Source organism: Mesocricetus auratus, unplaced genomic scaffold, assembly GCF_017639785.1.
Source record: "Mesocricetus auratus isolate SY011 unplaced genomic scaffold, BCM_Maur_2.0 Super-Scaffold_100676, whole genome shotgun sequence".
In the NCBI taxonomy this organism is placed as follows: Eukaryota; Metazoa; Chordata; class Mammalia; order Rodentia; family Cricetidae; genus Mesocricetus; species Mesocricetus auratus.
The window spans coordinates 107,353,276-107,379,751 of NW_024429266.1; the positions used below are offsets into that span (position 1 = coordinate 107,353,276).

General features: G+C 39.5%; 1 protein-coding gene across 13 annotated transcripts in view; it reads right to left on the reverse strand.

Annotated features, from left to right (window-relative positions):
• The window catches only part of Kmt2c (lysine methyltransferase 2C), a 191,967-nt gene that overhangs the window by 10,908 nt on the left and 154,583 nt on the right, over positions 1-26,476 (reverse strand). For 7 of the 13 annotated variants that reach the window (XM_040739277.1, XM_040739283.1, XM_040739278.1 and 4 more), the window contains 16 exons: positions 23,928-25,753; positions 22,775-22,886; positions 20,390-20,468; positions 18,876-18,939; positions 16,916-17,148; positions 14,312-16,015; positions 10,781-10,993; positions 9,919-10,083; positions 8,315-8,456; positions 8,027-8,174; positions 6,481-6,659; positions 6,250-6,386; positions 5,224-5,473; positions 4,025-4,164; positions 3,438-3,545; positions 312-1,428 (listed from right to left, as the gene is read on the reverse strand). In XM_040739277.1, the coding sequence (XP_040595211.1) occupies positions 312-1,428; positions 3,438-3,545; positions 4,025-4,164; positions 5,224-5,473; positions 6,250-6,386; positions 6,481-6,659; positions 8,027-8,174; positions 8,315-8,456; positions 9,919-10,083; positions 10,781-10,993; positions 14,312-16,015; positions 16,916-17,148; positions 18,876-18,939; positions 20,390-20,468; positions 22,775-22,886; positions 23,928-25,753 (6,617 nt within the window). The remainder of the gene's footprint in view (positions 1-311; positions 1,429-3,437; positions 3,546-4,024; positions 4,165-5,223; positions 5,474-6,249; positions 6,387-6,480; positions 6,660-8,026; positions 8,175-8,314; positions 8,457-9,918; positions 10,084-10,780; positions 10,994-14,311; positions 16,016-16,915; positions 17,149-18,875; positions 18,940-20,389; positions 20,469-22,774; positions 22,887-23,927; positions 25,754-26,476) is intronic. The other 6 variants (XM_040739279.1, XM_040739284.1, XM_040739280.1 and 3 more) reach the window with 6 other exon arrangements.

Below are 26,476 nucleotides of genomic sequence, written 5' to 3' on the forward strand. Positions count from 1 at the left end.
TGCAAAATGAAGTTTCAAATTCCCAGCTCTAACCCTGAAGCTAAGATAGGACCATATCATAACACCGCTTTAGATATAGTCCCTGCTTTCCAGTAACTGGCCCTGAGAGGGGCTCCAAGGTAAATGACAGACAGGCCTTACCAACTCTTCTGTTCAAACTGCAGAGCAATGAACAAGGTGTGGTAAGACAAAGAGGGGGTTACAGTTTGCATTGACAAATAAAAAGATCCTCATGAAATGATCATGGAAAAGCAAATACTTGACAGTGAAGCATCCATTTGCTTGACAACAGCACATAAGAAAGACCTTACCTTTAGGTGATGAATCACTTAAGACCAGGTCCTCATGGCCTTGCTCTACAACCCTGATGACAAATACTGGCCGCCCATCTTTCTCCTCAATGGAGCACAGGTAGCGGCAGCGCCGGTTGGCATAGCGCGTGCTCCAATATAACCGGCTGGCTTCATAGCCCACTGGGAAGAGTGCTTTAGGAGAGTGGAATGCTTGCATCTGTTGTGGAAGCAGCTGACCGATGGTGTGGAAGATGAGGCTCCCAACACGAAAGGTGTGGTCCCGTTCTCCTCGCTGCACAATGCTAGCAATCTGACGCACCTCGTCACGTTGGACATAGACTCTCCTGAAGACTGCAAAGTAACTCAACTCTTGCTCGTGGATTCCCTTTGGTTTGTGCACAGGGCAAAGCATGGTTTTGTCCTTAAAAAACATGCATTGTGCTTTAATGGCGCAAGTGAAATGGTAAATGTTGGTGCATCGAAATCTGTGACATCCACTGGTGGCACCTGTCTTGTGACAGAAGACACATTTCATTTGTAGCCCTCTCCTCAGAGCTAGCTCGACATTTATTAAGGCACCAGCCTGTGTCTCATAGACCTCTGTGGACCACAAAGCACAATTCAGGTGGACCCACAGGTCCAAGTCAAGGTTGAGCAGCCTTGCTGGTCCATCTGTTAGCCCATCACCTTCTTCGTGACAAAAGCAACACTTTCGATAGTCTTTGGGCACGGGGTCAGGTTTAAGAGACGTGCCCAGTTTCCTGAGGAAGTCATCGATCTCGTCCTCACAAGGCGGCGTGAAGGTCCCCTTGGGAATGACAATATGGATGCTCCACTTCTTCCATCTCATCCCCCTCCACTTCTTACTTAGTGGTCTGCAGTCCTCAAGCGCACTGTGGACAGTCCTCAGGCGAGGCTTTAACTTGACTGTCACTTTGAGCTCATCAGGCTTGGACTCTACTTTGGCTGCTTCAAAGGCTGGAGGGAAGGTTATGGGAGGTGACGGAGGAGGGGAAACTTTTTCCTGGAACTGAGGGAGACAGTGCACATCCAAAGTGGAGATGTTGTTGCTGTACTGGTGAAATGTTTTGGAAGGCTCCTTCATAGGGGACTGTGGCAGTGGAGGAAGGGATTCCTGGCAGCAAAAAGAAATCAAGAGAAAACCATGTCCTTAAAGTAATTCTAGTTACAGTGGGAAGTTTAATGGTATACAGCTTAGGTAGGCATAGATGAGTAAATTTTGGGGCACAGCAAGTAGACCAGAGGATGGTTATTTAGGAGCAACAGAAGCGGGGGAAGGGAAAGCTCCCTGTGCTTCTACAAAGTCACAATCTGGAGAATGTTCTGTTCTTGAACTTTCTTGGGACATCCCTCTTCCTAACAGTAACAAAACAAAAATGATTTTAGGAGCTCTAATTCAATTTGTATAACAGATTAATATTTTTAAGAACATGACAGCATTACCTAGGAAGGATTCATTTTTACTCATTAGATTTTGTCTGTTATTCTTGGGCTTAATCGGCTGGTATCAAAGAACAGAGAGGAAAGGAGAACCTGTCACTTAGAGTCTCTGAGCTGCTAGGCTAAGACCAGCTGTTCAAGGGGTTGGGCCAGGAGGAAAGTGCCAGTACCTCTCAGGTAGGGAACAGACCATCAGAATCAAAGCAGTAAAGCCTCTGCTCATACCCCTGCTCACATCCCTGCCCTAAGAAATGCCTCATATTAAATCCAGAGTGGGTCACCTGAGTTTCAGCTTAAGAAACTGCATGATAAAAACCCACTCCTACTCTCTAGGAATAAGTTTTAATTAAAAGCCTAAATTTATCTGTCAGCTTAGATCATATTTTACTAGGGACAAATACATGTTAAAAAGTAGTATTTCTTGAATACTCTTTTGTGAGAGTCATATTAATAAATTACCTTAAAGCAGTAATAACTGGCAATATTACTTTACAGGATTTTTTCTTTCCTTCAAAATACATTATTAAAAATGTATCATTTGAAAAAAAATAATGTATCATTTGGCTGGGCAGTGGTGTGCACACCTTTAATCAATCCCAGAACTAAGGAGGCAGAGGCAGGTGGATCTCCAAGTTCAAGGACAGCCTGGTCTACAAACGTACACAGAGAAACCCTGCCTAGAAAAACAAAAAGAAAAAAGAACAACTACATTGTTAGATATACAGAGCAGCTGGACATGCCAGAATGATTTCTCTTACAATGGAGGAATAGACAGAACTTTCTTTCTTAGAACAATTTCCTAGTGACCAATAAAATAAAAATATTAAAATTTAGTAAGATGGTTAAAAGTATTATAATGCAACATTCTAGTACTAGTGCTCTATTTAATTCTACACTCTTAAAACAGTTGAGCTAGGAGCTGGAGAGAGATGGCTCAGCAGTTAAGAGCACTAGTTACCCTTCCCAAGGACCAGAGTTCAGTTCCCAGCAACCACATGGTAGCTAAGACCAGTTGTTACTTCAGCTTCAAGGGGTCCAATGTCCTCTTCTCTTCTGGCCTCAACAGGCACCACACACACGGCATACATACACATTCACACATATAAATAAAATTAAATCTAAGAGAAACACAAAATATTTTTTAAAAGAAAATGTAATCAATCTGTATAAGGTGGTACATACTTGTAACCCCCAAACTCTGAAGTCTGAAACAGAAGTGTGACTGTGAGTTGGAGGCCACTCTTTTTCACAACAGAAACAAGACAGATTGGCAGACAAACAAGGGTCCCAGTTAGGTAACAGATCAAGGGTCAAGGGTCCCAGTCAGGTAACAAGTCAAGGCAGGAGGATTATGAGTACAAGGCAGCTCAGTGGACCCACGATAACAAGAACAATTAAAAGAGGAGCCGGAATTAACTGCTTTAGTGGTAAAGCAATTGGCTAGCATGTATTGGGCCCTAAATTCAACCCCAATACCACTAAATAAATGAGTGTTAAGATGTAATTTACACCTTTCCATTTTTGTCAAATAGATTATTAGGGAAAATACAGCTGAAAGCTAGTTCAGGCTTGTCTATCAACTCAATCAATATCTGATTAGAATTTCCCTATAGGAGCTCTCTGAGGGAGAGACATGAAACTCACAAGACAGAAATCCCTCGTTACATAGTTTCCTCACTTTACCTTGTTTTCTGGGTTTTTTGCTTGTACAGTTGAGGAATAAAGAATAAAGCAGTTATTGCTACAAAAGACAATATCCTTTTCCATCCTTTTGGTGGTCTCTCTGGAACTCTGAAAAGCAAAGAGAAATATGTGGGACCTCAATAAGACAAGCTAATGAAACCAGTACCAAAGGACTTCAGTTCTCAGATGATATTCAAAAGCGAGTGTCCTCTGCCTTCCAATTGTGATGGGACTATCCCAACATTCACCCTCTGATAATTTTCCACTAGTACACACCTTTAATCCCAGGAGGCAAAGGGAGGTGGATCTCTATGACTTCAAGGCCAGCCTTGTTTAGGACAGACAGCACTATAGAGATAATGTCTAATAAAAAAAAGAAGGAGGAGGAGGAGGAACTACACTGTCCATATCTCACTGTATTTTAAAAATGCGATCCTCATAATGAACATTTTAACAGTCTGTTGTAGCTATTTGGTTTGAAGCTAAGCACACTGAATATGTGTTTGTATATTGTGTCCCATGAAGCACTTTGTCCTGATGCCAAAAACATGGAGGTAGGGTGGGTCATTAGAATAATAGTACAGTACCTTGTTCACTAAGGTCAGATCTTTGAATGACTTCCGCACACCACTTCCAAGAATAACCACTTTGCAGTGACAACACCACTGTGGTCGGAGTGATGCACTTTCTGCTATACCATGACTGGAATCTTTAAATCCAGAAAGACCTACAGGCAATGGACTTTTGTTAGCAATTAAAACTGACAAAAAACATAGGTAGCACACAATATAAAATTAAACTCTAACAATCAATTATAACATGGATTATTGATTTACTTTATATTATGCTTTAATAAAAATATTCTAAGCTATGGTGACAAGGCATCTAATATTTGACACTGAGATAGAAAAAAGGAAAACACCCACTCCTAAATAACCAGAGAAGGTAGCTAGCATGAAAGCACTAAGATCCTCAAATGTGTACAGTGCATCAATAGAGACCAGACCCTCTTCTTGACAGGTAAGATGATACTACAAGTTCTATGGGAGATAAAGAACAATAGGTACAAATTGACTTATGTGATTTACAGCATCAGAGAGAAATAAGAGCCAAGGCATATTTTGAATAAGGGCTGAGGGATCAGAAGAGCAGGTCTACATACAGAGTGCATCTCCTAGGGAGAGAAGTGGAGATCAAGGCAGAAAAATGGAAGGCTAAGATTGCAAAGAGTTCATTGCTAACATAGGTAACTTTCAAAAAGAGTCCAAAGATGAAAAATGAGAAGCAAGCAGATTCTAGTAAAAGTTCAAGGAAGACAAAATATTATAAGGAATCTGAGGGATGAGGAGGTGGTGAGGGATGCAGCTGGTACTTAAGATGTCAGTGAGCTAGAAGAAAAGCAACTTCACGGCAGGCCTGGGGAAGACAGAGCAGGCCTCAGATTTGGGAACCTAGGCATCCCTGTGGGAAGAAGGATGCAGAGGGTTTATAAAGGCAAACTGAGGAAGTGACAGCAATATCAGCCAAGCAGAATAGATAAATATGTTAGCTATTGCCTCATGTGCAGTCAGGGATACAGTCAGTCTTGATGCCAGTGTGATGCCATAGGCCAGAGCATAGAAATTCACATCACAGAAAACAACAGCTAGAGAAGGCTAGATTATCAAAGATTACACAACGGCGCAATGCTTATTATTTGTGAAAAATTACACCAACATTCCAAAGAGTAGGCTTAACTTTTTAACCAAGAATGGATTTGGGGTTAACAAAAAGTTCACTAGCTTACCATTGCTTGTTGGAGAAAATGGTACATTAGGCTGCTTCAGCCGGTAAGAGCTTGCTAATCTGGGAGGATTTGCAGATCCTGGTGGAGGCCCATGGAGAAGCAAATGCTGTCGATACTCCAAACCTGGGTTTACTCTGTGGCTACTGACCAAACCCATGGGTGGAACATCTGGAGCATTACTAACCTCATAGCTGTTAGGAATTCGCACATGAAGAAGGTCGGAGAATGCAGCCACAACACTGCTAATGTTCTAAAACAAAATGTAAACACTGTTATTCAACTAAAAGTGAGTCACTGAGCAGAATTAATACTTAGGATAATGCTATCTTAATGATACATACAGTAAAAAAGACCCCCCAACTACTATTATTTAAACTTGAATTATTTTCATGAAACAAAGCCTTCATAAACAGAAATCTTCAGGGTTCCAACTGGCATTGGGATCTGTACACAGTAAACTATTCTAGCTACCTTGGTATCTGACAGGACTAAAAGACACAACCACAGGAAATGAGAAGGCCCTCATGATGTGAAAACTCACTTCTATTTCTAGCAAAAAGTCCAACACAGTCCACAACAGTTCTGCAGACAACCAAAGTATGATTAACTGTACTGTAAGTCTGATCTCCAACAACATATCTTTATAAAACATGGTGTTTCAAAAACAAATCCTTGATAGAACACTAGTGCTTTAGTACGAGCTGCTTGTATATAAAGTTTCTGTTGCTTTTGTAGACTTTATTATTGACTAAGAAAGGCTTCTTTCTAGAGTTCTCTAAAGCATACATCCTTTTACAAGAACACATGAACTCTCAGCTCCTATTTTTCCCCCCTTAGCTTAGGTTCAGATAAATGTCATACTCAATGGTACTCAAGAACAGCCTAGATGCTAGATGTCTGAAATGACTCTCCACCCTACCCATATCATTTGTTCTGCCACCCTGAATTCTGTTTCATTGTGAGTCACTGACAGAGCTCTAACAATGGGACACACTCTGTAGCATAAGAAGTGATGTCATCTTTTACCTCAGCAGCTGTAGGATGCAGGGTGATGGCTACAGATATAAGACCCGATCTGGGACCATTTGGGGATGAACTAAAAGGTGAAGTAAAAAATAAAGTGCCAGGCTCGGTTTTGATTTCATTTCTTCTTGATTCTGAACCTAAAAGGGTAAGGGAGAAAAGAATATAGCTTCCAAAGGCAAAATATTTACAATAGTAACCTGGTAGACTAAATTAATAAGGCTAATCTCTTACTTTTCCCAGAAATGCTGGGAAGAATTGGAATGATGGGGGATGGAACCGGTTCTGGAGGCTCTTCTTTCACCAATGACAGATCAGGGTACCTGTTCACCTCTACACCAACCACACTCTCAGGAGAAGATGAAGGAACAAAACTGTCAGGAGTATCCCGGTCACCATAGTGATCCTGTATCCTGAAAGAGGAGCACACATATCACAATGTGCAAATCCATTGGGTTTCTCACCAACCCCACAAGGATAACAAGAAAGGTACTCTCCTCAACAGCAATAGCAGCAACTGAATTGGTCATCACTCTGCTAAGATAGCATAGACTCTGCAAGTTTATGTTCAAGTCATATCTCATGTATCTACACTGCTGCTGTGCAGAGTGGCAATGAGAGAAAATAGTCACCATGGTGCTATAGGTGCTTAATTTTCTTAAATAATGAAATAAGTGGGGGATAAAAGGGGGAGAGAGGAAGAAGACTCCCTTGTCTCAGTCAAGGTTCTAGTTTACCAGAGAGATAGTGAGGCCTCAATTTAAGAGTATGGAATGTTGACATGGATCTTCTATCTTTCATTTCTCCTACTCACACTTAAAAAGACATGAAAAGGGCTTCTAGGCAGTCATATAAAATCCAGAGATTAAACAGACACCTGTGTTAGATCACCAAATACATACTCCCTTGTATGATTCTTTCCACAAGGCTAGAAAGAGCTTCACTCTACTGATAAGTTGGGGAGTCTTAGTTGTGAAACCTGGATTCAAACCCCCACAAGTGACACTTCCATGTGGCTACAGAAAACATCTATCCTTTGATGGTGTGTTATCGTGATAAGTTCTCTCAATAAAGTATGACACTTCAGACGAAATGAACATTTCGGAGCACAGAGATTCATCAGCGTTTTCATGAAGAGAAAAAGTCTAAAGAAGTTCATACAGATTCTTTAACTAGATGAGTAGTAAAGGAAGAGAAGCTGATTCTCCCAGTAAGATTATTGGAGGCAAAAGAACTAATACAAATTGGTGATAAGATATTCTTTTCCATGATACCACTCCGGTATATATGTTGAAGGATCTCTCATTTTAGATGCCTATTAAGTATCAATAAATCCAACAAATCTCACATACTCTGCATGGAGGTTTTCCCATAACCTCAATATATATTTGATTATCATGGTATATAATACTTAAATTATGTAAGACTTTAAAAACGCACAAACTAATTGCACTATAACAGTAATGATGCATTGAACAGTTTATATTCAAGAGTACTTTATACTTCAAAAGTTTTTATATACTATTTCTAAACACATTATTTTAAAAGAAGCAACTGATATTTAAAAGTAGCTTATAAGGTTGAGAATTGGTTCTGGCTGCTCTTCCAGAAGACCTAGTTTTGATATTCTTTCAATAGGACACAGTGTGCACAGCATGGCTTATAACCTGGAACTCCAGTTCCAGGAATCCAATGCCCTATTCTGGCCTGTGTGCATAGCAGGTATGCATGTGGTACTCTGCAGACAACACACACACACACTTATAAAAACAGCTTCTACCTCAGTTCTTCGTGATTATTATGAGGTGGTGTTGGAAGTGAGGCAGGAACATCCACTGTCTTCGGGCCTGGAGCGACAGCTCGAGTGAGCAAGTCATCCTGAGGTCTGAAAGGCAGCTGAAATGGCTTCGGTCCCAAAGTTCTAGAAACTGCAAAATCAATCACATAGAACCAATATGTAGGGTAAAGTTGATACATAGATGGCACTGTACAAGTTCCATGAACATTAATGCACAGCTTTCAAAGGAAGACTCTTCAGAGGTGTAAGATTTAGATGCTGTTATCATACCTTCATGGCTCACCAACACGCCAGCTTTTCCAGCAAGTTCTTCAGTCGTTGCAAAACCATTTGCCATCTTCTGGCAAGTCATAGGAGGTGGTGTAGGAGGAAGAGAGGCAGGGGGTGTTGGAGGATTACTTAAATTATTCTGCTGCAGGAGACCAAAAAATTTTTAATTATATGCTACTGACCAAATATGCATTCACCTTGCTAAAAGCTAATTCTGTGAATTGTTAGTACAAGGAAGCAAGACTATGAGAAACATAATCCAGAGGCATTTCCATTTCCAAATATACACGAATAAACACACACACACAGACACAAGTGTGCATGCATTCACACATGTGTGCACACACACAGGCCCATGAGGTTATCGGAATGGGATGTTGTTATCCATTTTTCTTACATCTAATTTTATGTAGCTTTTTTTAAGTTTTATGATTACAACAACCAATGGAAAGTAGCTTTTTTTTTTTTTTTTTGGTTTTACGAGACAGGGTTTCTCTGTATTGTTTTGGAGGCTGTCAGTCCAGCCTGGCCTCGAACTCACAGAGATCCGCCTGCTTCTGCCTCCCGAGTGCTGGGATTAAAGGCGTGCGCCACCACTGCCTTGCGGAAAGCAGCTTTGTAATTGAATAAGTTGCAAAAGTTGTTAAATATTCCTTTACTCAACTTTGATTAAAATAGATCCTAGTTCTATAAAAATGCAGAGTTTGTCATTTTTACCCTATAATTGCATTTTACATCTCAGATGTGAGAACCTGGACTGTCCAAGATCTCTAAAAGAAGTAAAAAGAGAAAAAAAATAATAGCAAAGGTACCAAATATACTAAGAAATACAGTTGATTCTCAGTTATCCCTTTCAGCCTTACATTTGTCACCAACTTGTCACTTAAGTCTTGGTCTCTCCAAGGAGTGCTGGTGTCACCCTGCAATGACTACACAGAACAGTGCAGTGGCAGGGGAGATGACAAGAAGTGACGCTGAAGAGAGCCTGCACTGAGGAGTCTTAAGTGAAGAGCAAGCCACAGGACAGCAAAGGGAGTGCGAGGACAGAAGAGAAGCCACAAGGAAAACAGACACTCTCACATATTCCTCAAAGTAATTGTTTTGTTTAAGTCAGATGCAAAGTAAAGTGATCTTATGATGCAACCATAAAAATATTTTAAAAGTAATGTTGACTTGACTTTATGCTATTTTGGTAACCTAAGAATTAGTGCATAATTTCAATTAGCACCTAAATTATTTGATAAAATATATTACAACTTTTAAAATTCATTGTCCAAAGTAAAATCTAACCATACTTTTCATTCCCACTATGTACCATCAATTTGATTCATTTTAAGAGTTAACAAAGGCTACAAGGAAAAACATGTTTCCTTCACAATGGAAAGGCATAATGGATATTTTCCGCCATTTGTATTCTTATCGCTAGGAATTTCAAGCATACATATTAGAAACACTTAAGCAGATACACTTTCATCTTTTAGCTGAACCTGACTTCAGTGAATCTTGGGAGACTCCGTGTAAAATAGATGCAAAACTAAGCCACATTGCCCAGTGGTGGGAAGCTCCAGCGAGGAGCAAGGCAGCACCCTGGCAAAGAAACATACCTTGTAGATCAACTGAGAATAGTAGTCTGAGACCCCTTCAAGGGCGGCACTGCCAAAAGTTCCTAGAAGTCGAGTCCCACTATTAAATTGGCCACTGCCATAAGGAAGAAAGTGCGCAAAGTTCACTCCAATGATCGGTTCCATTAGAGGGAGCAGAGAAAGCTGCTATTAAAAAACACATTTAAAAGTAATGTACATGATTAACAAACATGGAAGTGTTTTGGGGCTTCCTAAGACCTGAAGTCAAATACGGATTGTGAAAAATAAGACTTAAAAATCTCAAGATTCAAAATGCTGGAAACTACAGAATCTCTGGAATATATGTCAAATAAGTCTTATTCCCATCTGTTAAAGAGATGACAACATGTACCTTACCAGAAAAACATGCTCTTTATCTTTGTTCAGTAAGAACCAGGCCATGAACTTAGGTCAGGCACTGCCAATGGGAATGGGAGTTGGGGGAAGTGTGTCCCCCTCACCACTTTTGTAATGGCCACAAAGGTATAACAAGCAGAGTTTAAGTCAGAGTCCATGGCTGCATTTCTCTGGGTCCAGAGTCACAAGAAAAGGGGAACACAATGTTTCCTACTGTTGAGGCTGCTCCTTTTGAACATACATAAATCTTGACCACCGCCTACCAATCCATCTACTGGAATGTAAACCTCAAGCGCCAGTAACATAAAGTGCAGTTTTGCTAGCAAACTAAGTTCATTAGTTTCCTTGTCCAGATGTCCTTTACCCTGTAGCTCACTATTTTAATTAGGAACTAACTGTAATAAGGTGAAAGCTTCCATGTCATAGGGCTGAAAGCACTTGCTCTCTCCCCCTCCTGGAAGTGGCAAGGGCTGTTCTAACAGCTCACCTGTTTCAAGTGGGTGAAGGAATCAGAGCTGGAATACACAGCCTGCTTTTCCTCTTCATCCTTCTTCCTTTTCTTTGAGCGAGGTGCTGCTTTCTCCCCCGTCCTCTGAGTCCGTTTGCTTCGCTGTTTCTTGGTCTCACTTCCTCCATCTGTTTTTGGCAACTGGCTGTTGCCACCTCCAAAACCACCTTGCATTTGAGCCCCCAAAGTTTGCTAATGTAATTGGAAAGGTTAAGAAGTAAGTAACTACCCACATGCTTGATTCTTAGTTCATGCTAGACCAGCTCCATCTTGTGACTCATATTTCTAACATGGCATTGCATGTTAAGATGGGAGTTACACAGTGAGGTTGCTTTCAGAAGTAACTGTCCCCCCTTCCTTCTGCATTCAGGTATATTAAAATGTGAAAAACAGCCAGCCTCAACATTGTAGGAAAGTTTAGAACTCCTAGGTAGAAGAGTGAAGTATGACTCCTCACTATCTACGCTGGAGCCAAGGAGGCACCAAGCAAGCCATATGCCTGGGCAGCTTCTGTACAGTGGCCTTGACGGTTTATTTTTGATCCCCCAGAGGAACTAGGAACTGTTGTAATCTAAGATCTAGGGCTAATTTACAGGTTCCAGAATATTTTAAGGCCCATGCATCTGAGGTGAGAGAGCAGCTGCTAGAAAGCAATAAGATGTCATACTAGCCCCTCAAAACTAGTGTCAAATTCTACATTTGAATGAAAACATAATGGCTATATACTTAGTCAAAAGAACATAGATAATAGCAAATTAATCTTTGCTTTAAAAAACATTTATTTATTTTGTTCATGGAGGTGTATGGATGTTTTATCTGTATACAGCAGTATATATACACCATATGCATGCCTGGTGCCTGCTGAGTTCAGAGGAGAGCACTGGCCATCTGAAGGTGGAGTTACAATTGTTGCACGCCACCATGTACGAGAGAAATGAAACTCAGGTCCTCCGGAAGAAATCTTGCATTCTCTTAACCACTAAGCCATCACTATGTCTAGCTTCCTTTCCCTTCATGGTTACAGGCCTTTGAAAAGGTTTTAGCTAAGTCTGTAAGCACCAATATCAAAATACAGAAATATTTTTCATGCTTTCCTATTTCTAAAATTAATATTAATGGTTTGTTGCATATAAGTATAGTTGTAAAACTTAATACAATCAATTTTGCATATAATTTTTGAAGGCTTTGAAAATTATAGCTTCTAATAATTTTCTAAGTAATATCACATGGGTGGCAAAATTATAGACCAAGGAAAATAGGGTAATGATTTAGCATATGAGATATACAGTCTATCTGAACTGCTGGCTCTGGTCTAGTACTGTAAAAGCAGCCATATGCTTTTTATAAATGATTTGGCGATGGTCCAATAAAACTTTTAAAATTCATGGACAAATTTAAATTTCATAAAATTCTCCCGACCATTGAAAAATATAGCTCATACAAGTAAGGCTGAAGCAGACTAACATTGCCTGTGCCTGGGTAGGTCCCTGTTTTCTCCAAAAGCAGTATCAGAGAAACAGAGCAGCCCCTGGGACTGATTAGAAATGCAGACTCTCTGGTCCAACCCCACAACAAAGGAACCAGCAACCTCTACCTTAATAGGGCCACCATGATTATGTAAGCAGGCTTGCAGCATTTCCCCAGCATTAGTAAAATTTTTCACCAGGAAAATCTTTGCTGACTGATGCATTCTGATTTAGGACTATAGCAGTACAAGGAATTTGGTTTTACAAAACCACTCCAGGTAACTTGCATGTTATTGGTCTTTAAGGAATGATGTTCAGTACAAAGGCCTATGAATTCTGTAACTGGATTATGAGAGACTGACCAGGCAAGTTTGTTAAGTGTACATACCTCAGCCATTAAATGCTTTACAGACATTATCAGTGATTTTCACAATTATGCTAAAAAGCAGGTATAACTATATTTTAAAGTACAAGTATAGAAGATCACGAAAAGACTTGTATTTTATTCTTTTCTTATTTTGATGTATTTGTAGCTCAGGCTGGCCTCAAACTTGTAGCAATCCTCCTGCCTTAGCTTCTTGAGTGCCGAGATTATAGGTGGGTACCACCATGTATAGCTTCACACGGTTTTGTTTGTTTTCATCTTAAGGGCTTACAACACCTCGTGCTCATTCTAATTTATTAGTTCCTGCTTTTTATACTCAACATGAACCTGCTTCCCTGTGTTATTAAACATTCTTGTATGGCACAGATTTTAGTATGAACATGCTGAAGGTAAAGTCTGTGCGAGTAATGTTCACAGCAAATGTGATGTGAGCGCATAGGCATCTAGACAATCTGTGATTGGTCAAGTTCAGGAAGCTATCTACAAGGTTTCAGAACCAACTTTCACAAAAGAAAATTAGGAAAAGATAGGGGGAAAGAACGGGGTGCAGCACATAGGGAACAGAGAGCACAGTGGGCATATGACCAAGGTGCTGGGGATGAGGGCATTCAGTATTCTCAGAGGCAAAATGCCTTGTAGACAGCAGCCAGGGATTGGGTCTGGGTAGCATATTTACTAGAAACAAATGACTAGAAAAGCACAACCACAAGATGCACTGTATGCATGCATGAAACTCTTCAAAGAATAAATTAAAAGAAGGAAGAGACCACAACCACAAATTAGACAAAAGCAGCAACTGCTAGGGCAACGCTCAGTCTACCGAATGACAGGAGACAACAGAGAACAGTTACAGCCAGCCAATACAGCCAGTACTTGTAAGAAGACAAGCTTCATTATTCTTAAAATTGCAAATTTGGACAAGAAGAAACACAACTGCACTTCAATTAAAATGTAAAAATTATAAAAACCGAACTGAGTAGCACCCCAGGAAAGCTCTGTGAATGCACTAAAACCACCACTACTTATGAAAGACAAGGAGCAAAACAACAAGCAGACCTATTCCAAAGACGGGAAAAAAAACGCCTGTTTGTGAAACATCTTAATGAAAGTTCACTAAAATGGGGTCACTCTTTAGCCAAAGCGTGTATCTAAAATTACCTATCATAGAAATGAAAAGCAAATCCAATGTTAACACTTAAAATGGGTAGAATATTGATACATAGAAAACTATGAAGATGAAAATAGTATCCACATCTAAAACCATGTTATTTTTATGACACCAATAGGTTCCCAATAAGGGTGATTCCTGAGAGTACTCAAGGAAAGTAAGACATGTACAGGAGCTGTCTTCTAAATTTTAAAGAGGCTAATGGAAATTATGCACTTATAAAGGTTCACACATAATTCCTTTGCTATAGTTCATCCAACTTGGTTATGATAACCAGTTGAAAGGCACATATAATGCATACAATGTTTGCTTTATAAAACAATCAAATAAGTTACTCATATATTTTGTAAATATAAGTAAAACCAGGGTTCCACAGAAATACAAATAGAAACGCTGTAAAATAGTTTGAAAATTAGTAGCTTGTTGATACTAATCTGCTAAAATTGATTAAAAAACAAAGGCGAGTTATAGTTTTCACAAGTGACACTTACCAATCCTTCTGGTGGGTTCTGCTTTTCAGCCAGTTTGCTGTCCTTTGCAGAGCTGTCATCTGAAGTGAAAGTGCCCTCAGGTTTCTGGGTTACAAGGGAAGAGGCCTTTTTATTTTTTAACAAGTGTTTCAGTAGTTCATTTCCTGTATCTCCTTTGGTAACAGGGGCTCCAGAAGAATGGGAGACAGGACCAGCCATGCTGTCTTCGATCTTACAACCAGTTTTCTCTTCTACGAGGACCTCCTCCTGATGTGGGCATGGCTCGGTCTCAGCCTTTTCCAGCTTTATCTCTTCAGCTTTGCTGGGAGGTTGTTCCATGGAAGGCTTGTCCACCTCTGAATTGACATGTACCTGTTGATTTGGAGTTCCTTTTACGAATTCACTGCTGGGAAGTGTGTTTTCTGAATCTATACAGGGCTGGCCTGTTGCCATACTAGGAGTGGGTGGGCGAAATGGCTCCACTGCCTCTTGTTCTCTTTGCTGGGGAAGCTCACTGGGTATGCTCACTGCAGGGGTGGAGGTAGTTTCGGGGATGCCTGGGGTGAGTGGAGCAGTTGAGTCTGAGTGGGGGGTTGACGGTGCTTTGGTGGATTCTGCGTCATCATCTTTTTTCTTTTTTCTTGTTCTTTTCTTCTTCCCCTTTTCTTCTGGGATTATGTCAGAATACAACTGAATGAGAGACTGGCTTGATCCTGAATAATTTTGGCCCTGGGTTGCAGCAGCATCTTGGCCACATGAGAGATTGCTAGTAGCTACTGGAGGTGTTCCTGATAAAACTGGTGGGAATGGAGGCCTCAATGGGGAATGCTGAAAGTTGGATCCAGAAAGACTCCCGGGTCCTTGCTTAACAGAGTGAAAGTTTGGGCTCCCACCAGGAGCAGATGGCGAATCTGGAACAAAGGAGGAAGGAGGCCCTGCTTGCCGCCGCTCATTGGTTTGTATGAAAGTTTGGTTTGGGGGTGAATTAACAGATGCTTGAACATTCTGCTGTTGTAAAACTGGCCCCATTTGCTGCTGATGTTGTGGAGACTGCTGAAGGGGTCTTGAGGGTTGCAAAAAGTCACAAGGTCTGTCAGAACCGTAGAAGGGCATCTGAGACACAGGTGTCCTGTTGACCAGCTCAGCACCCATCAGACCATGCTGCTCCATTTCCATCCTCTGCTGCAGAGCTCTCTGTCTGTCCACTTCTTGCAGAAGCTGGACTCGCTGCCTTTCCTGCTGCTCTCGTAAGCGTTCCTTCCGCTCCCGCTCTTGAAAACTTTCACTGAAAGGGTTGTTGTCATCAAATTCTACTCGAGGTGGTGGTCCACTCTGTGGATTTGCACTCGACACTGCTCCTGGGGCTGGTGTACAAGTTTTTAGAGATAGCTGGGAAACTGGAGGCTGAATTCTAGGAGGGTTAAGGGGGAGGTGAGCAGGAGCACTATTAGGTTGCCATCCAGGTAAACTGGGCATCCTAGCAGGGCTGGTATGGCCAGAGATAACTGCTGTGTGCTGCTGATGCTGAAGCTGCTGTGGCACCATGGGGAAGCTGGGTTGGCTCAGGGTGGGTGGAGCGGCACCTGGAACAAGAGGTGGCTGGGGCTGAGCACCTGGCATGAGGATGGGAGGGGCCAGGGCACACTGCTGCTGCTGCTGCTGCTGCTGCTGTTTGATCCGATAATCTTCAATCAATTCAGCATGCTCTTTCTGTTGTTTACGAATCTGAAACAATACAAGTAATCAGTACTCAAACACATACAAGGCAGGTACCTTACTTAAACACTGGTGAATAATTTTGGTGGCCTATGATCTGACTTAGATCCATGGGACCCACATGGCAGAGGTAGACAGCCAACTCCTAAACTCTGTGGCCACATATATGCTGTAGTACTTTTGATCATGTGCAAACAAAAATATTAAATTTTTTTTTACTTATGAAGTCCTTTACACATTAAGTATCCACAAAAAAATCAAAACTAGTTTTCTAAACTAAACATTAAATTCACATGCCATTTAAATTACAACACATCTAATAGTGAGATAAAAAACGAAAACAACAAAGTACAATGCCACAGAAGCTACATTAATATCCAAGGTTAGAATAACGAGATTGTTACCATCTAATAAGGTTCATTCCTTTTTTCTTTTTTCTGAGACAGGGTTTCTCTATGTAGCAATGGCATCCTGAAACTTGCTTTGTAGACCAGCTGGCCATGAAACCAGAGATCTGCCTGCCTCTGTCTCCCAAAGCTGGGATTAAAGGCATGTGCCATCATACAGGACTAATATTCCATTTCTTAAATGCTTTAAAAGCATTATTAGCACATATGCTATCCCTCTCTTAGATTAAAAAGATTGACAAAACCCAGGATCATTGAAAGGGTATGAAAGTTCTAATGCAGAGTTGTAAGGTCACTCTCTTCAGTGGCAACTAGTAAGTTAGTAAATGGCAGCAAGAATCACTCAGACAGGACAAGGCAGTTACTTCCTCAGTTGTCTTAGAGTAGTGTAATTTGCATACCATTTAACAGCATAAACCAAAACCCTGAGCCTTTGGATGAATGCCACACTAAAGCAACTCTTCAACTACGGAAGACGTCCACTTACAACCCTGTCCATTACCTGCTCGAGCTGTTTCTGAACCATACTCTGCTGCTCAGTAACATGCTTGAGCTGCTCTGCATCCTCTTCTGGGAACTCTCGCCCTGCCTTCTTGGCTGTGCGCTGCTTGGCTGAAAGGGCTTTCTTAGATTTCCTGTGTGCACCAATTTGTTCTTCAAGATACTTCTGTTGCATCTGAAGAAGCTGCTGAGTCTCCTGCAGCCATTCTTCATACTGCTTACGTTGAGAGTCATCTGAGGGAAAAATCAAAATTACAAGTGTGTTAATTCTCTAGAGTCCAAAATTATTAAAAGTTAAACAAGTTCATTTGTAAGACAGTTTCTTTGTGAATATTTGAAAGAAAATTCTCAATATCAAAGTCCTATAACTATAAAGTATCAGCTTTTAGGAAAAGCATTTATTCAAGAAAGCCAGAGAATACTAGTTGACACTTGTAAGTTCTGCAACTCCAGTCTTCCAAAAGAACCACCAACTTATCTAATCTATAAACCAAACCGTATATTAAGTTGTATGTGCAATTTATTATTTCAATTTTACAGATCAAAGAGGCAAGGAAGATATATTCCACTGACATCCAGAGCACGGATTAGGTAGTCATTTCCCATGCTGATTTCTCTCAGTTTTCAATGTTTTTCCCTACATCTTAGTAGTTGAGGGGAGGAGAAGAAACCCAGAAAACTTTAGAAAGAAGCAATTGAAGTCTACATCTTATAAACAAAATAAGGAAATTGAGAACATTGATAACCCATTCATTTTGTAATTTCTATATCTACCAGGGGAGGTGATAGCTAACCAAGCAAGCTCTTCTTCAATTCTTGAGACTGCTAATGCCTCTCCCCATCACATCTTGGTCTCATACTAAGAGAACTCCTTGTTCTCTTAGAGCACTCTATTCCAATGATGTCAAGTCTCCAAAAAAGGTCAGTTCATGTAGTGAAAAATCTGAGTATACTTTTTTGACTGACTACAAGACAAAGAAAATTACAACCCTAAAAGTCATTAGCTGAAAATAACATCAATTGATAACAGATTATCATACATTAAGATCCAACCAAATCCAATGGGCACAATACAGCCAGAAAAAGCCAGTTGGTTATAGTACTTTACTTGTTTTTAATACAAATATATATTCAAATTATGATCATAATTAATGTGGGGGAATTTCAAAAGGTCAGACTTTGGGTTTGTTCCTAAACCCAAAAGTTCTAGTATATGTATGAATGTGCAATCTAGTGCACTAAATTTGAAGGGCATTTGTCAAGAACAGGCTTTTTCACAAGGTTTCAGAAGTTCTGCTTCTGGTAGAATGAGACCTACCGCAAGGAAAGCCTTTCTGGTTTCTGGAACCAGGAGAGCAGAGGTGAGCAAAATGAAAGATAATGGTGAAAAAAGTTAGCTAAACAGTCTGAAGATTTCAGAAAGGTTCAGTTTGAGGGAACGTTAAATGCTATCCTGAACCACCTTGGGACCCCTAAGGACAGCTAAAAGGGTTCAGTGGCATCTTGCACACTTGACCTTCACACCATGCTACAACCCAGCTGTTTTTAAACATATTCCCTTTGTTTTCCCCAACTAGTGTCCATGTCATAAGCAGACTGTCATGACAGCAAACGTGGTTTAATGCTATAGATTGGAAAGTGCCAAATCTATTTTTAAAAGAGCAACAATGTTGAAGAAAATAGGGGAGATGATTTTCCTGCATTAAAATATTTATTTCTAACTAATTCTTCATGCACAGCAGAAAAAAAAAAGCAATGGAAAGACATGCCTTGATGTAAAGATGCCTAGAGGACAGTGAACGTGACAAAAGATGAGGGCACTCAGACTTACAGTAACACTCCTGCACTAACACTCAGACTTACAGTAACACTCCTACACTGACTCCGAGGCTTCCAACAACACAAATATAGTCAGACAAGCAATCCCCAGAAAACAGGTAACTTATTAGATTTATACTTACTGACAAAGCCTGGACCAAAATTTGGAGGATTAGGCCTAGAAATCTGATGTGTTATACTGCCATCCTAAAATAAGTAAAATTTACAAATATGTTTAATTCCATACTTCAGTTTAAGGGGGAAAAAACTTCAAAATGCAGGAAAAAAAAATGAAAAAAAAATAGAAAATTTTCAATTTTCTAAAACATCTTTAAAGTTTTTTTTTCCTTATAAAAACTAGAATAAATTAGTTGGGAAACAGTTTAAAATCTGAACATTTATTTCTATCTCTGAAGTATATTTTTCATATTTAGTTGATAAGCAAATAATGAATTATCCATCTGGAATATAATACGAGGGTAAACCAAATATTGTCATAGTTAAGCTAAAAATTCACATGAAATTTGCTGTTTTGATGATGCCTACCTGATTTCTTTTGTTAATAAACATGTACAAGTTCTAGACTAAACAGTATTGTATAGCAAAAGGCTAATTATAGCAAGAATTTATGTAGTACACATATAGAAGAAAATTTACTCATTATAATGTTAATCTTGTGTTCTAACTAATGCCTTGCTTCTTTCACAGTGATTAAATAGCAGATAATTTCACAATTTCCTGTCAAGGACCTAATAAATAGAACCTTGAAGAAAGCATTTACCCAGTTGATACAAGTTCTGTTAGACATGAGCTGTGTTCAACAGCCAGAATATGGCATGTTCAATCTTACAGTACTAGAGGATAGCTGGTATAACATTTGAAACAGCAATAAAGAGAGGCTCACAAACTTGCTGGAAATACACACTGATTTCATAGTAGAATGTGATAAACTCAACTATGCTTATGCCTTTACAGTATATCAAAGGGTGTTTTGTAGTAAGGAAAAAACAAAAATTATGTGCATAATAAATAAAAATTATAACTGACAGTATGATAACACACAGAGCAAGGATCCCCACCACCAGCAAAAAAACAACAACAACAAAAAAAAAAACAGCCACATAAAGCAGATACATGTTTTAAAAGTCAACACAGAAAATAACACATGAAAAGAGCTATTGTTCCCGGACTTGATACCATGAATATTGCATAAATATTTATACTTAAGAGCTGATTACAAATGCTCAATATTCAAAAAGAAACAAAGACATCTCAAGGAATAATTATACCTAACAGAATGATTACAGACATTTTTTTCCTTGTTTCCAACAGTTTTATAGTTTTTAAATGTATGGATTAATTCCAATGAACAGGATATGAAATGTCTTTCAGGATTAATAACTGAATATAAAGCCAGAAGCCCAAGCACTTAGTCTCCTTCCAAGTGACTTTCTATCCTTAATGTGTGCAAATCCTTTGCAGAAATTCCAGTGTTTAAACTCTGTCTTTTGTTTACACAGCAACGACATATCTTATTTCGCTGTGTTGCCAGAAGATCAGCTCCTATTCCTTTCTAGGAGGAGCTCCACTATGATTTGGGTTTGGTAGGACATAGGTCCACGTGTCCTCCATAAATGAGTGATTCGAGCAGCATTACCTGAGCTACAGCTTGAGGCACCAGGCTCTGGCCTTCACTGTTTTGTGTTCCAGCCACTGATGGGCCCATGAAAGGGAATCTGTAAAAGAGGCACATAGTATCAAATGATGAGCTTATAACCAGTTACATAAGTGCCTAACAATGCTCTCTTCCAGGGCAGAGAAGAGTAGTGGCAATCCTTCCCATCTGAGACTTACTACATCATCTTCAGGGTGGTCAGCAGAGCTCTTCCCTGAACTCTGGCACCCTCCATCACTATGCATGAAAGCTCAGGACTAGCATGGTTGCATAGTAAGTCAGATAAGCTATTCCATACAGAGCTGGGGCTCTTACAGGATTCACCAAAATATTTTTTAGGATACAATTATGGTAAAAATCTAACTTCAATGCACAAACTAAGGAAATTTTTCCCAATTGCAATCTTTATTTAAAAATGAAAGGTAGACTGAATATGCATAGGAAGTTGAGGAAGGAGGAATGCCACAATTTCAGGGCCAGTTTGAGTACATCAGAGTTCCAAGCCAGCTTGGGCTACAGTGAGATAATGGAGGTCTGGGAAGCAAAGATAAGGGGTTGGGGGTGCTAGTTAGCTCTTTTATATTCTAAAACAAAAGAAATATCTAAAGAATTTCACTTATTTTCATATTTATTTATATCTAATGATTAAACAAAGTTTAAAAAATAAAACTGGTGACTAACCTCTATTGTTAAACCATCTTGTGAAACATTATTCTATTTTAACCAATAAATGCCACATGAGCATTATGGCTTATTTGAAAACATATCTGTCCTACTGAGTCACTGAGAACTTTAAGAAATGCATACAACACAACCTCAAAATATATTCCAAATACTATAAAGAAGCATTTAAGTCGTATTAGACTTCAGAGTATATTTGTAGTTTCTTACTCAGAAGTCTGATCCATCTATCTCCCTTCTCCCTACCACAGCTCTGATCACTTGCTGTCTGACATCAACACACACACAATTCTACTCTCAAAAGGGACTATCTTTGATCTGCAAAGCACTCAGAACAGTCACCAGTACACATACCATGTGGCTGAAAAAGTATTCATGTCTAATAGACACAGACACAATAATGTTGAACACTGCAATTTCTGATTCTGAGTCCCATGTTTTAAATTGAAAGCTAAACAAAATCTAGCACTTCATTGACTCTGATTATCAAGTTAAAAATGTAATAATTACTAGCAGGACTGCATGCTCACAGTAAAAAACATGATTTTCCTATCAAGTGCTGCACATACCTAATAGGTCATTGCCAATCATTACCTTAAAATTATGATCGTTATAAAACTTATTGCTAAGTCTGGCAATACACTATGGTATATGTATAAGTCTAATCATATATTAGTAACTATGTTTCAAATACAGTTCATTTCTTTTTCAATTTTGTATTTTTATTATATATCTGAAAAGAATTTCAAAGATTTCAAAGACTTATGCCATAAAAAGTGACTTTGAGGGAGGAACAGTACCAATAAATCTTGTTCAGTAATGAAAAAAACCACTATTCCTACTTTGACCTAAAAACAAAAAGCATTTTAATCATATATAGAATATCTACACAGTTCTTTCTCTAAAGCATATGCCTATATCTTCAACCTATACTGACTCTATTCAATTACACAGTCATTTACGCTACCTTTGATAATTTTATAACAAGATTATTACAACAAATTAAGGATCCATTTATTGCTCTGACAAAATTCAGAAACAGCAATATAACCAGAGAGCTACTTTTATTTGGCTACTCAAAAATACAGGCATGTAGGCACCATCCCTAGACATTCCCATCCAGCAGGTATATAGTCAGGCAAAGAAACTGAATTTAAAAAAAAGGCCCACATAATTCTTTGAATGTACAGCTTCCATTTTTCTATTAGATGGTAAAACTATCCAACTATCCAACTACCAGTAACCAAATATCACATAAGCTGCTGTTTTCCTTCCTCTAATTCAAAGTCAGTTTGGGAATATTTCATTCCCGAGCTGAATTACATTTCCCTTAACCACTGAGATTCGATTCTCAATGAAAAAATTTTTTTTTCTTAATACTTCTTTAAGTTGAAAAAAAAATAACACACACTAAACAGTTTGGATGTCATCAATGACCACGTCACTCTTCTCAATGTGTATGTGCTACTTTATTCTGTTTGTTCGTTCTGGGGGGTTGGGGGAGGACTAGTGGAAGTGAATTCCTTATATATGCATAACACTTTATGTATGATCATATCCAGCTGAGTTTAAATATCCTTCTCTTTCAGAAGACAGATTTTTTGGTTTTCATGGACTCTTCCTAAGGAGCAGCAGTGTTTTCAGCGCACCCACACTCCCAGGAAGAAACATAGCGTGTCCACCTACCTGCTCATGGCCATCGGTGGCATGCCCAGGCTGCTCTGTGCCATCACTTTGTTTATGCCTTTAAGAGCTACCATTTTGGCTTTCATTATAGGATCTGTAATTGCATCAAAATCTAAAGAAGAAATGTATATTGACATTACTTATTTCATAGTTCAAGTTCATGGCTCAAGACATGACATGGTAAACTTAAGTATCACAGCCATTATATAATTTACAGATTCTTATTCCTTATTGTCTAATAACCATCATATGTTTCTATGGGGTATGGAGGAATCCAAAAGTGGTAACAATCTAATCCTAAATTTAGCTACATTTCAGGTATTCATAACTGAAGCTTACTTTAAGACATTAGTCCTTCGGTAAGTAGAACAAGTCTTTCAGTCTATAGGTAATCATAACAGTAAAGTACAGGAATGCAATTCTTATTGGTTCAAACTTTAACAGTACTAATTAGGATGATCTTTTTGGAGATGCAACAAAAGGAGTAAGAATTTACAGTTATTTCCAATGCTAAAGAATTCCATTAAACTGGTTATCAGTTTTCAAAAGAAAGAAAATTACCAATGCCTCTAGAATGTACCTATATAATTACAGTATTGAAAGGATACTGGAAGAGTATCTCTTTTCACATTAAGTAGAAAAGCGTTGATACAATGCTTTTTTGTGTCACTATTGTTTAGAAGAAACCATTCCTCAGATATGTGCCTGTTGATTTTTAATTCTAATAAAGCAGAGCACTAAAGAATATGGGCTGTATGGATTTGCATTTTTCTTAAAAAAAGCAACCAAAAAATTTATTACCAAACAAGTGTATACAAACAACAAGGAGCTCTATTTCTATCATAATTTTCTCAAACTTATCTTCTCATGATTCTGAAAGAAGATTCATTAGTAACAATTGGCAGATAAAATTAAAAAGAAGGACTAGCTTCCATTAACACTATAAAAACCTGAATTGAATGAGGTCACAATTTAATGTTTGCATCATTTTGACTTAGCTGGAAGGAATCTAAAATTCCTGCTTTCATTTTAAAGATCCAAGAAGATGGAAAATTCTCAATGCTCTACTCCAAATAAAATTTCAACAGTGAAATCTTAGAAGCATGCTACATATACCCAAATGTCCCCAGGAATTTAGTTTGGAATTTCCTACCAATGTTGGGGAAGAATGGCTCAGACCGCTGACGAATCATGGCTTGCATTTGTCTTTGTTGTTGCTGCTCCTGTCTCTCTTGATCCAAAAGATCTTGTAGAAGCAAAGGCTGTTCTTCTAGAAGAAGGGGCCTCTCTCTGCTCTGTTGGGCTAACGTTGGAGGAATCATTATCTGTTGTGGTCCAGACATGCCACTGGTGCTGGACTGATCTGGGAGAGGCATAGTTTGATTTGTGGGTTTCCCTGTGCCTAAATTATGGTTCACTGAAGACTGACCCTGAATGAATCCTGGATTTACTGGCACACCCTGAGAAAAAACATGGTTTACCCTAGGGACTACTGTTACATTAGAATTCATGGCATTATCCAACAGAGGGCCAGGAGGTGCTATTAAAGTAGGAGGCAAACTTGACCCATGAGTGGATGATGACATGGGCAGAGCTGGTGGGGAAGACCCCAAAGGCCTAATGTCTGAATTATCACATTTCTCATTAGCAAGTAAACTTGAAAGGACTGGAGTTGATCCAGTTATATCACAAGAGTTCATCACATCCTGATTAGGCAGAGGAGTTGACCCTTGAATGGCACTGACACCACAGCCAGCATTTTCCCGACTGTTTCTTTTCTCAAGCTTATCTGGATCAGTAGGCAGCAAAGAAGTCTTTTCCCTGTCACTTGGGTCTGTATGAGCAGAAGTCTGTGAGCACAGAGTGTCAGCATCACCTTTACTGTCGTCACTTTTTTTAATTTCACTATGTGTTTCTTCTTTAGGGTGTGGAGATAGGACTTCTCTCTTTATCTCACTGGTACCAGTGGATATTTTCTGTGGCAAATCATTATCTTTGAGAACCATAGTTTTGTCTTCTTGATCCCTTTTTTTTGGTTCAAGTGATACACAATGATTTTCTAGCTTATCATCAATTGGAACGTTAAGATCTAATTCCTCATTGAACATGCTTTTTTTATCCCCTAAGTCAAGTTCTGGATCTGTATATGCAATGATATCAAATTCCCCTGACCTTAGGAGGTCATCCAGGTTAGGATCATTCGTTTCCAAATTACCTAATGTGTCCAGGTCATCGCCCTTGCCATCCTCTGTGTCTAGATTTAAATTTTCTAGATCTTCATCATCCAAATCTTTTACTTCAACTCCCTCAAGATCTTTCACATCTAGTTCTTTCACAGAAGGGTCATCAGAGTCTAGCTTTTCTTCTAGAGCGTCAGAAGACTGACTCGTTATCTGTAAGGAATCAGGTGTTGTTTCAGCTGGAGTAGATGCAGACAACGGAGCCTCAGAAAACACACCACCTAAAGGATGACTTAGAGGCCTCATGACAATAGAAGACTGGTGGGCAGGATGACCTTCCTCTTGTTGAGATGGTGGCACCTGCTCTAAATTTGGATGCAAAGGTAGCTGACTAGGTACACACTGGGGAGGTCGTCTCACAGGGTCTGTGTGTCTAGGGCCTGGAAAATCAGGTCGGGGAATGAAGTTTCCATTTCTGGGATGAGAAGGTGACTCTATAACATTGCCAGGAGAAGCAGCGAATGGCAACCTTGACCTTCCTTCAGGAGCTCTATGCCTCAACTCAATAAATGCTTGGCCTAGTATGTTATGCTGCTGAACTGGCAGACCCTGTGGTGAAAAATGCTGAGGAAGCCCAACTGGATTATTTAGTGGTGGGTTATTTGAAGGTCTAGGCATTTCCATAGACATTGATCTTCTTATGTGTGGGGGAATTCCAGATCCCTGTATTTGCTGAGGAGGCACATGGAAACGATCTTGGCTTGGCATGGGACCATGACTAGCTCCTGGAAATCCAAATCTAAAAGCAAAAAAAAAAAAAAAACAACAAAAAAAAAACAATGATGGTCAATTTACAGTTGGAATGAGAAAAGAAAGTTTTAAGCTAGTCTATAGATAAGAGAAAGAAGGAAAGAAATACTTTTGCTAAGTCCAATGATAGTGAAAATGCAAGAGACTGAGAGGAACTGGGAGAAGAAAAGATGATCAAAATGCATAATAGGAAAAACTTCTTAACTTTTTTTTAAATAGACAAAGCTGGGATAGTGAGATGGCTCAAAGTGTAAAAACACTTGCCATGTAAATGACCTGAGTGTGACTTCAGGATACATGAAGGATAGAACTGATTCTCTGGCTGCCAAACGTATCTTGCACCTTGTATACCCAAGTAGAATTTTGAGAGAGGGAGGGAGGGAAGGAGGGAGGGAGGGAGGGAGGGAGGGAGGGAGGGAGGGAGGGAGGGAGGGAGGGAGGGAGGGAGGGAGGGAGGGAAAGAGAGAGAGAGAGAGCTTGAGCAAGTGTGACAAGTACATTTTGTATACCCTTCGCACATACAAAAAATGCCTATAATCCTAGTGGGGTGGAAGGCAAGAGCATCCCTCCCTATGCTCACTGGATGTTCATCTTGCCACACTGGTGAGTTCCAGGTTGAATGAGAGACCTTATTTCAAAAATATAAGGTAAACAGTGATAGAAGACACACAGCACCAACCTCTGACCTCCACATTCACATGTATGTGTACCC